The sequence below is a fragment of the Cebus imitator genome, unplaced genomic scaffold (assembly GCF_001604975.1).
Source record: "Cebus imitator isolate Cc_AM_T3 unplaced genomic scaffold, Cebus_imitator-1.0 Scaffold356, whole genome shotgun sequence".
Lineage (NCBI taxonomy): Eukaryota > Metazoa > Chordata > Mammalia > Primates > Cebidae > Cebus > Cebus imitator.
Window position 1 is genome coordinate 727,400 of NW_016107671.1, and position 11,009 is coordinate 738,408.

Here is an 11,009-nt window from a genome sequence, read left to right on the forward strand (position 1 = left end):
AAAAAAAAAAAAAAAAAAAAATCCCTGGGGAAGGTCCAAGGATTATCCTCATTTTTCCTTTGAGGAAACTGAGCCCCTGAGAAATTAAGTGACAAAGTCACATTAACACAAAGTCACAACAGCTGGCAGGAATTTCTGGATTCTACTTTCTTCTGAAGGCTGGATTTAGCTCTCTCCCTCCTCCCACCATACCTGTCTCTCCATTCCCTGGGAGGTACCAGGCAGAGGGAGGATTATTTTCACAGCTTCCTTGAAGCTGCCTCAGCCTCAGGGACCTCTCACCTAGCTCTTAGGAGCCCCAGAGAAGGCCACTTGGCATTGGTATTTCCTCTTCAGTCCCAAATCTGGGCACCCAGGCCGCAGGCTAAAACTGCAGGTCCTGTCGGAGGCTAACTTGGGGAAGGGGTCTGTCACCTTAGTGGAGTGAAGGTGTGGGAGATGGGGAGAGAAGAAATCCAGGGGGCCTCCCTGCAGGAGTCTTGCTATTTTATTTTATTTACTAATTTATTTATTTTGAGACAGAGTCTCACTCTGTCACCCAGGCTGGAGTGGAGTGGCGTGATCTCGGCTCACTGCAACCTCCACCTCCCAAGTTCAAGCAATTCTCCTGTCTCAGTCTCCTGAGTAACTGGGACTACAGGTGGCCACCACCACACCCAGCCAATTTTTGCATTTTTAGGAGCAACGGTGTTTTACCACGTTGGCTAGGCTGGTCTCTGACTCCTGAACTCAAGTGATCTACCCTCCTTGGCCTCCCAAAGTGCTGAGATTACAAGCATAAGCCAGGTCTCTCTTTCTTATTTTTATTTTTATTATTTTTGAAACAGAAATCACTCTGTCACTCAGGTTGGAGGAAAGTCATATAGTTTCAGCTCACTGCAGCCTCTACCTCCCTGGTTTAAGCGATCCTCCTGCCTCAGCCTCCCGAGTAGATGGGATTACAGGCGCCTGCCACCATGCTTGACCAATTTTTGTATTTTTAGTAAAGATGGGGTTTCACCATGTTGGCCAAGGTGGTCTCGAACTCTTGGCCTCAAGCGATCCACCCGTCTTGGCCTCCCAAAGTGCTGGGATTACAGGCGTGAGCCACCGTGCCTGGCCTGAGACTTGCTCTCTTGAGGGCTGGGGGAGGGAGGAGGATCGGGTGTTGGAGACCAAAAGGGAGCCCTGAGGATATGGGTCCTGAAGGCAGGTCCTCCCATGCCTCTGCCTGGGGAGGACGGCAGAGAGCCCAGGCGTCTTCTCCCAAGATTCCCTGGGAGGCCAGGAGTAATCCCGGGATATGCCAACAGGAAAGAAGTCTCTTTCATGATGCCTTGGAAGCAGTCAGAAAGTTGGGGGCAAGGCCTGGGGAGGGAGTTCTTATCATTCCCTGAGGGGTCCTGAGTGGTCCTGGGGGTCTGCTGCTGTGATTCCCTGGGGGATTCAGAATCATCCTGGGCAGCAGTCCCCAGCCGTTTTGGCACCAGGGACCGGCTTTGTGGAAGGAGGTGGGGATGGTTTGGGGATGGTTCAAGCTTATTACATTTATCGTGAGCTTTATATTATTATTACATTGTAATAGATAGTGAAATAGCTATACAACTCACCACAATGTGGAATCAGTGGGAGGGAGCCCTGAGCTTGTTTTCCTGTAACTGGATGGTCCCATCTGAGGGTGGTGGGAGACAGCGACAGATCATCCGGAATTAGATTTGAAGCCGATACCTAGATCCCTCGCACTCGCAGTTCACAATAGGGGTCGAGCTCCTGTGAGACTCCATTGCAGATGCTGATCTGGACAGGAGCTCAGGCGGGGATGCTCGCTCACCCCATGGCTCTAACAGGCCACGGACTGGTACCGGTCCGTGTCCCTGGGGCTGGGGACCCCTGATCTTGAGGATCTTCCCCTCTGATTCCCTGAAGGGAACAGGAGTAGCCCTAAAAATTTGTTTGTGGGGGAGGGCTCCCATGATTCCCCTAGGGATCTGGAATGTTCCTGGAGGTTCTCCCATGAGTCCCTGGTAGGTCAGCGGTAACCCCGGGGCTTTGCCTCTAGGCAGCCTCTCCCGTGGTGCCTTGGGCATTGGGGTCAAGAGGAATTCTAGGGTCTGCCTGAAGGAAGGGGCTCCCATGACTCCCTGGGGGCTGTCCCCGCAGGAAGTCCCACCAGGAATGCACCGGAAAGACAGGAGGACGGGGCCGGCCCCGCCAAGCGCGCCGCCACAAGACATGCCCCAGCCCCCGGGAAATCAGCAAGGTCATGGCTTCCATGAACCTGGGCCTGCTGAGCGGGGGTGGCTGCAGCGAAGATGAGCTGCTGGAGAAATGCATCCAGTCCTTTGGTGAGTGTCCTCTCCCCAGCAGCCTCCCCCGCCCTAACCTCAGCTCAGCACCTGCCTCTCTTCGCCTCAGTTTTTGCAGGTAAAATGAGAGCAGGCTGGGTGGAGTGAAACTCAGTCACTACATTAGAGATAAGAGAAACACCTGCTTTTCTTCTTTCCTGAAATGAAAATATATACATATATATGTTATATATGTATTTATTTATATAAATTTTTTTTTTTGAGATGGAGTCTTGCTCTGTCTCCACCTCCTGGGTTCAAGCGATTGTCCTGCCTCAGCCTCCTGAGTAGCTGGGACTACAGGTACTCTCGTCACCATGCCTGGCTAATTTTTGTATTTTTAGTAGAGACAGGGTTTTACCATGTTGGCCAGGATGGTCTCCCTCTGACCTCATGATCCACCTGCCTCGGCCTCCCAAAGTGCTGGGATTACAGGCATGAGCCATCTCACCCGGCCATATTTTTTTCTTTTTCTTTTGAGACAGAGTCTTGCTCTGTCACCCAGGCTGGAGTGCAGTGGCCCGATCTCAGCTCACTGCAACCCCCACCTCTCTAATTTGAGTGGTTCTCCTGCCTCAGCCTCCCAAGTAGCTAGGATTACAGGTGCCCACAACCATGCCCAGCTAATTTTTGCATTTTTAGTAGAGACGGGGTTTCCCCATGTTGGCCAGGCTGGTATCAAACTCGTGGCCTCATGTGATCTGCCCAATTTGGCCTCCCAAAGTGCTGGGATTACAGGTGTGAGCCACCATGCCCGATTGGTCTGGTGCTATTTCAGTCTTCAACAAGCCTTGCCAGGGGTGATGCCGCCTCATGTACAACACAGATAAGGAAACTGAGGCAGGCTGCCTGTCCAAAGTCATCCCAGGGATCACTGTTAGAGCTGGCCTTTGAACCAGGCAGTCTGGCAGGATCTGGAGGCTATATTGTGTACTGCCTGAGGGCCATTCTGTCAGAGTCCCCCTCCTTCCACCCCAGACTCAGCTGGCAGCCTGCGCCATGGGGACCACGTGCTCAACATGGTGCTAGCCATGCACAGCTGGGTGCTGCCCTCTGCCGACCTGGCTGCCCGCCTGCTGACCTCATATCCTCCGAGACTGTGAGCTATGGGTGGAGGGCAAGGGACAGAGCCCTGAGAGCCTGGGCAATGGGAATGGGGAGGTCACAAATCCTGGAGAACAGAGCCTTGACCAGAACTCAAGTATCAGAAGGCCACAGGGGACACCCAGGAGCTGAGGCGGCTGCAGATCTGCCACCTGGTCAGGTAAGGGCTGGGCCGAGATCCCCACTCTCAGGACCCAAGACTTCCATCCGGCTGCCCCCCAAAAAGCATTCTCAGAGACTCCCCAGCCCAGTTCCCTCAGACCCAATGAGCCCCACAGGCCAAAATCCCACTTCTGAGACACCCCTGGCTTGGTTCCTAAGACTCTCTCAGCTTTGTTCCCTAGAACCCCCACTTCCTTTCTGGTTTTTTTTTTTTTTTTTTTGAGACAGAGTCTCATTCTGTTGCTCAGGCTGGAGTGCAGTGGCTCAATAGCTCGCTGGAACCTCGGTCTCCCGGGTTAAAGCAATTTTCCTGCCTCAGCCTCTTGAGTAGCTAGGATTATAGCCATGAGTCACCATGCCCGGCTAATTTTTTTGTATTTTTAGCAGAGATGTGGTTTCACCATATTGGCCAGGCTGGTCTTGAACTCCTGGTCTTGTGATCCACCCACCTTGGCCTCCCAAAGTGCTGGGATTACAGGTGTGAGCCACTGCGCCTGGCAGAACCCTCACTTTCTAGCGACTTCCCACCTCACCAACCGGTGAATCCCATAGGCCCTCCTAGCTGGTACCCAGAGGCCTCCAGCTCTGATCCCCAAAACCTCCACCTCTCACAGATCCCAGCCTGGCCCCTAAGACCCCCTCATTCTGTCACCCCAAAAATCTCACCCCTAGAAGCTCCAGTCTAGTTCCTAGAACCCTCTACTATCCTGCTTCCCAACAATCACATTCCAACAGCCTCCGAGATCTGTTTCCCACAGATACCCCCAGCCTGTGTTAAGAGACCCCCACCCTCCTCCAGAGATTCCCCGAGCCTGGTGCCCCTCCAAACCCCAACCCTCCAGGGTCCCCTGCACACATTTAGAGACCCCTAGCTCAGCACCTAGAGATTCCTTGTAGAGACCTTCGCCACCCCCAGCCTCATCTCACCGTCTCCAAATCACTCTCAGGTACTGGCTCACCCAACACCCTGAAGTGATGCACCAGGACCCCCAGCTGGAAGAAGTCATGGGTCGTTTCTGGGCCACCGTGGCCCAGGAGGGCAACTCAGCCCAGAGGAGCCTGGGGGGCTCCTCTAACCTGTGAGTCAGCCCTGTGCCCCACGCTTCCCTGCCCCATCCCCATTCTGCCATCTCCTTCCACACCCCTAATCCCTCCACCGTGAGCCACTCCAATACGCTGCCCCTTTTGGCCCCCAGCCTGAGCCCTGGTGGCCCTGGGCCCCCACCCCCCATGAACAGCCCAGGCCTAGGCAAAAAGCGCAAAGTGTCCTTGCTTTTCGACCACCTGGAGACGGGGGAGCTGGCTCAGCACCTCACCTACCTGGAGTTCCGGTCCTTCCAGGCTATCACGGTGAGGACCCCCTCCGGTCCCTGTCCCAAGCAGGGGAGAGATTGGGGTGGGGTAGGGATTGGCTGGGGCAAGCCAGGACTGAGAGGACACCTGCATGGCCATTCAGCAGAGATCTCAAAGTCTTAAACTGTCAAACCTGGGTGCTAGAGGGTCCAGGAAAATGAGTTAAGGAGGCCGAGGCAGGTGGATCACCTGAGGTTAGGAGTTCGAGACCAGCCTGGCCAATATGGTGAAACCCCGTCTCTACTAAAAATACAAAAATTAGCGGGTGTGGTGGCAGGCACTTGTAATCCCAGCTACTCGGGAGGCTGAGGCAGAATTGCTTGAACCTCAGGAGGCGGAGGTTGCAGTGAGCCAAGATCATGACGCTGTACTCCAGCCTGGGCGACAGAGTAAGACTCTGTACCAAAAAAAAAAAAAGAAAGAAAAAGAAAAATAATAAAATGCTTATTGCAGTGATTGGCACTTAGTAAGTGCTCAAAATATATTATCATTGATTCAATAAGCATTTAAACTCACAGTACCTGTTTCCTCATCTGTAAAAAGGGGATATGAACAGTTCCTGCCTTGTAGGAGCAATGCCTGGTCCAGGGTAAATGCTATCTGGTTGAACCATTTGAAATTGACATATGTTGCCTACCCCAGGGTCAATTTCAAGTGCTTCAATGTCTTAGCTTTGCCATCTGGACCTCATCATTTCAAGAGAAGGTGGGGATCTGGTTCCTTCATGTGAAAATTTCCTGTGTGTGTGTGTGTGCAGATATACTCAGTGTAGTGGATGTGCGTATGAAATGAACACTCTTTGGGTAGAACAGATAGAGGTTGATTTCAAGTCATCCTCCCCATCCTTCCCTTTGCTGACTGTATACTAGTTAGGTGTACAGTGAAGAGTATATAGACTCAGTTCCCTCCCTGACTCACACCTGTGTGACCCTGGGCAAATTACCTATCCTCTCTGCCTAATTACCTAACCTCAACTGTCTAATCTCTAAAATGGAATGATACCTCATAGAGTTAGGAGGATTAATTTATATGATTATGTGTCAAATCTAGTGCCTGGCTATGTATTTATCATTTTTATTTTTGAGACAGAGTCTTGCTCTGTCACCCAGGCTGGAGTACAGTGATGCAATCTTGGCCCTCTGCAGCCTCCACCTCCCGGGTTCAAGTGATTCCCCTGCCTCAGCCTCCCGAGTAGCTGGGATTACAGGCATGTGCCGCCACACCCAGATAATTTTTGTATTTTTAGTAGAGACGGGTTTTACCATGTTGGCCAGGATGGTCTTGAACTCCTGACCTCAGGTGATCCACCCGACTCGCCTCCCAAAGTGCTGGGATTACAGGTGTGAGCCACTGGGCCCGGCAGTTCCCGGCTATATTTAAACATGCCATGCCTCCTCAGATGGGAAAGGACCATGGTGACGTCAGGGACGGGTAGCTGCCGTGGGTGTGGGGGGGACAAAGGTCACTCGGGGTAGACCAGGCTAGGACATCAGAGGTCTTGACTACTAGTTGGATGCCATGGAAGGGCAGGGCCTGAGCGCTACGGCCCGCCTTGACACCCACCTCTCTCCCAGCCCCAGGACCTGCGGAGCTACGTTTTGCAGGGCTCAGTGCGGGGCTGCCCGGCTCTGGAGGGCTCTGTAGGACTCAGCAACAGCGTCTCCCGCTGGGTGCAGGTGATGGTGCTGAGCCGTCCCGGGCCCGCACAGCGCGCACAGGTGCTGGACAAGTTCATTCACGTGGCACAGGTGAGGCCCGCCCTGTGGGGCTGCGAACCCCACTGCACGCCGCTACCTGGCCCTCCGCCTTCCAGGCCCTCGACCCCATCTCCCTCTTTCCTCCCATCTCCCTCCTCCCTCCTGTCTCCCGCCTCTGCCCTCGAGGCCACAGTCCCGGGCGTTCCAATCCAGGACGTAACTTCTTCTTTGGCCTTGATGCTACCGCGTCCCACCCAACGTTGCCCCACTCCTTGGCCCTAGCGACGTGACAGGCTCCCAACCCCTATGCCCGAATATTCTATCCCCAGGTTAATGAGAGCGTCCCTTTCATGCCCCCACCTTTGTGCCATCCTCCACCGAGGCTTCGATTCCCAGTCCCCGGCCCCCAGCGGTCGCTTCGGGACTGCGCCTCGCTCCCCTTGGCGTCCGGTCTCTCCCTGCCCCGCCCCGTCGTGTTACGCCCCTCTCTCCCCCTCCCTTCCCCCTCCTTTCCGGACACCTTCCCGCTTTTCTGGGAAAAAGGGAAGCCCTCCGCCCGCTGTGGCCGCGCCCCCTTGCGTATTTCCACGAAGACCAAGACCACACCCTTCCTCTGACGTCTTCCCCGGCTCGCTTCCTCCTGCGGGGCCCCTTCGACCTGGGGGTCTCGACGACCGTCTGGGGCCTGCTTGATCTGAGCATTTTCCCTTCCTCCCTGGCTCCATTTTCTCCACAGCAACCTCTGCCCAAATTTGTAAAAGGGAGGGCGAGGGAATTCCCCAGCTGCCCAGGTGGCCCCACACCTGTCTAGCATCTCTCTGGCCCTGTTCACCTCTGCCTCACTCCCAGCTCCTGCCCAGAGCCTGCGCCTTCTTGTCTCCCTGCACCTGTCTGACTCTCAGTCAGACCCCCAGATGCCTGACACCCTGATGTGTCTGAGCCCACCCCCACCTGTCTGACACATGCCTATCTATTTCCCAAATCCACCCAACCTCCCATACTTCCTGCCTCCCCAGATTTTCTTTTTTGTTTTTGAGATGGAGTCTGGCTGTTGCCAGGCTGGAGTGCAGTAGCACAATCTCGGCTCACTGCAACCTCCACCTCCCAGGTTCAAGCTATTCTCCTGCCTCAGCCTCCTGATTAGCTGGGATTACAGGTGCGCACCACCACACCCAGCTAATTTTTGTATTTTTAGTAGAGACGGGGTTCCACCATGTTGGCCAGGATGGTCTCCATCTCTTGACCTCGTGATCTGCTCGCCTCAGCCTCCCAAAGTGTTGGGATTACTGGCATGAGCCATTGCACCCAGCCAGATTTTCTAACCTCACATCAGTCAATCACCGGCTTGACACTCCCGGCTCAGATAACCATCTGACACCCATGAGGCCCAAACATTGCATGTCCGACTCCTGCCTTACACACTCCCCTTCTCTCACCTGCCTGATCCCCACACTGCTCCACACCCACACATGCCTGGAACCCCAATTCAACTGGGATGCTGTCATCTGAACTCCCAACTCGCCCATCCTCCCATGATGACCTTGTGTCATGCTTCCCTTCCTAGAGGCTCCACCAGCTGCAGAATTTCAACACGCTGATGGCAGTCACAGGAGGCCTGTGTCACAGTGCCATCTCCAGACTCAAGGACTCCCATGCCCACCTGAGCCCTGACAGCACCAAGGTGAATCCCCACTACCCTCCCCAAAGCTCCAAGTGGTCAGCTGTCCTGAACCCCTACATCTAATTCCCAAGCCCTGTCCATCCCTGCCCAGGGGCCCTGGAACCCACATGAAGTCCTTGTTCCTCCAAATTCCAGACCCCCAGGCTCTGCCAGCATTCCTCCTCCCTGGCATCCATCCACCCGTGGTGCTGACCCCTCTCTTCTCTCAGCGTGTCTGGTCCTGAGCTGGACTGTGAGGGAGACAGATAGGAGAGAAGCTAGCAGAGAGCTTTGAAGTCCCCCAGGCTGAGGTCAGAAAATGGCAGGAAATTAGGCCGAAGGTGCCCTGGGAAAATCCTCTTGAGCCTTGCAAGCTGGGCTAAGCTAGGGAAGTTTGAGAGTGATGACACACCTGTGATAAGATCTGGCTTTTTAAGAAACAATTATAGGCTGGGTATAGTATAGTGGCTCACACCTGTAATCCCAGGGAGGCCAAAGCAAGAGGACTGCTTAAGTCCAGGTGTTTGAGACCAGCCTGGGCAACACGGTAAGACCCCATCTCTACAAAAAAAAATTTTTTTTTTTTTTTTTTTTTTTTTGAGATGGAGTCTCTCTCTTGTCACCCAAGATGGAGTGCAGTGGTGCGATCTCAGCTCACCACAACCACTGCCTCCCAGGTTCAAGTGATTCTCCTGCCTTAGCCTACCAAGTAGCTGGGATTACAGGCAGGTGCCACCATGCCTGGCTAATTTTGTATTTTTAGTAGAGACGGGGTTTCTCCATGTTGGTCAGGCTGGTCTCAAACTCCTGACCTGTGCCCACCTTGGCCTCCCAACGTGCTGGGATTACAGGCGTGAGGCACTGCACCCAACCTAATTTATTTTTAAATTGTTTGTGGCTGGGCAAGGTGGCGAAACAGTCTCAAAAAAATAAATAAAAATAAATAAATTAGCCGGACGTGGTGGCCCATGCCTGTAGTCGCAGCTACTTGGGAGGCTGAGGGGGAGGACTGCTGGAGTCCAGGAGTTTTTCATTGTTGTTGTTATTGTTTGAGAAGGAGCCTCACTCCATCTCCCAGGCTGGAGTGCAGTGGCGCCATCTCAGCTCACTGCAGCCTCTACCTCCCAGGTTCAAGCGATTCTCCTGCCTCAGCCTCCTGAGTAGCTGGCATTATAGGCCTGTACTATCAGGCCCAATTAATTTTTGTATTTTTAGTAGAGACAGGGTTTAACCATGTTGCCCAGGCTGGTCTTGAACTCCTGACCTCAGATGATCCGCCTGCCTCAGCTTCCCAAGCGTGAGCCACCGTACCCAGCCATCAAGCCCAGGAGTTTAAGGCTGCAATGAGCTGTGATCATGACACAGCATTGCACCCCAGCCTGGGTGACAGAGTGAGACCCTATCTTAAAAAAAAAAAGAAAGGCAGGGTGGCTCACGCCCTTAATCCCAATGCTTTGGGAGTCTGAGGCAGGTGGATCACCTGAGGTCAGGAATTCGAGACCAACCTGGCCAACATGGTAAAACCCCATCTCTACTAAAAATGTAAAATTAGCCGAGTGCGGTGGTGCATGTCTGTAATCCCAGCTACTCAGGAGGCTGAGGCAGAAGAATCGCTTGAACCCAGGAGGTGGAAGTTGCAGTGAGCCGAGATCACACCATTGCACTCCAGCCTGGGCAACAAGAGTGAAACTCCACCTCAAAGAGAAAGAAAGAAAGATAAAAGAAATCATCTTAGCCAAAGAATGGGGGATTGTGGGACTTCTCTGAGATGGGGACGCAAGAGGAAGAGCAGTTTGGGGGAGATGCTGAGACAGCGTGGGATACGGAAGGGCTCAGGAGGTGTCCAGAATGCCACGGGTCCCTGAAGGCCTCGAGCCACCCAGGAGGCTGCTAGGATACCCCTCCGGGGCGCAGGGGACAGGAATGCCCTGTTAACGCCCCGATTCCGTGCCCCTCCTGCCCAGGCCCTGCTGGAGCTCACGGAGCTCCTTGCCTCCCACAACAACTATGCCTGCTACCGCCGCACCTGGGCTGGCTGTACAGGCTTCCGGCTGCCTGTGCTGGGCGTGCACCTCAAGGACTTGGTGTCCCTATATGAGGCACAGCCTGACAGGTTGCCTGACGGCCGCCTGCACCTATCCAAGCTGAACAGCCTCTACCTGCGGCTGCAGGAGCTGGCGGCCCTCCAAGGGCAGCATCCACCCTGCAGTGCCAATGAGGACCTGCTGCACTTGCTCACGGTGAGCCCCCGCCCTGCCCAGCCTGGGCTTCTGAGGGTACTAAGACGTAGGGTCCTGGGCGCATGAGGGTCTCCAGGACCAGGGTGGAAAAGTGCTAGAGTCCACGGGCTTTGAAGCCAGAGCTTCCAGGTTTTTTTCTAGCTGCGTGATCTCAAGGCACCCAACCCTTAGCCCTCAGTTTCGTTATCCGCAAAATGGGAATAATAAAAGTACCCACTGCAGAGGGTGGTTGAAGAGAGACAACTAATGACATCATTCAAAGAAAGTCCTTAAGACAGTATCTAGCAGGGCACAGCGGCTCATGCCTGTCATCCTAGCATTTTGGGACACCGAGGTAGGGGGATTGACCGAGATCAGGAGTCTGAGACCAGCCTAGGCAACATGGCGAACTCCATCTCTACTAAAAATACAAAACAATTAGCCAGGCATGGTGGTGCATGCCTCTAATCCCAGCTACTTGGGAGGCTGA

The 11,009-nt window shown here is 54.0% G+C and overlaps 1 protein-coding gene across 2 annotated transcripts in view; it reads left to right on the forward strand.

Annotated features, from left to right (window-relative positions):
- Positions 1–11,009, forward strand: part of RASGRP4 (RAS guanyl releasing protein 4) — a 19,423-nt gene that overhangs the window by 2,386 nt on the left and 6,028 nt on the right. The window contains exons 2-9 of one of the 2 annotated variants that reach the window (XM_037730740.1): positions 2,140–2,324; positions 3,303–3,408; positions 3,526–3,588; positions 4,538–4,669; positions 4,787–4,940; positions 6,518–6,691; positions 8,205–8,321; positions 10,265–10,540. In XM_037730740.1, coding sequence (XP_037586668.1) covers positions 2,140–2,324; positions 3,303–3,408; positions 3,526–3,588; positions 4,538–4,669; positions 4,787–4,940; positions 6,518–6,691; positions 8,205–8,321; positions 10,265–10,540 — 1,207 coding nt within the window. The remainder of the gene's footprint in view (positions 1–2,139; positions 2,325–3,302; positions 3,409–3,525; positions 3,589–4,537; positions 4,670–4,786; positions 4,941–6,517; positions 6,692–8,204; positions 8,322–10,264; positions 10,541–11,009) is intronic. The other variant, XM_037730741.1, reaches the window with a different exon arrangement.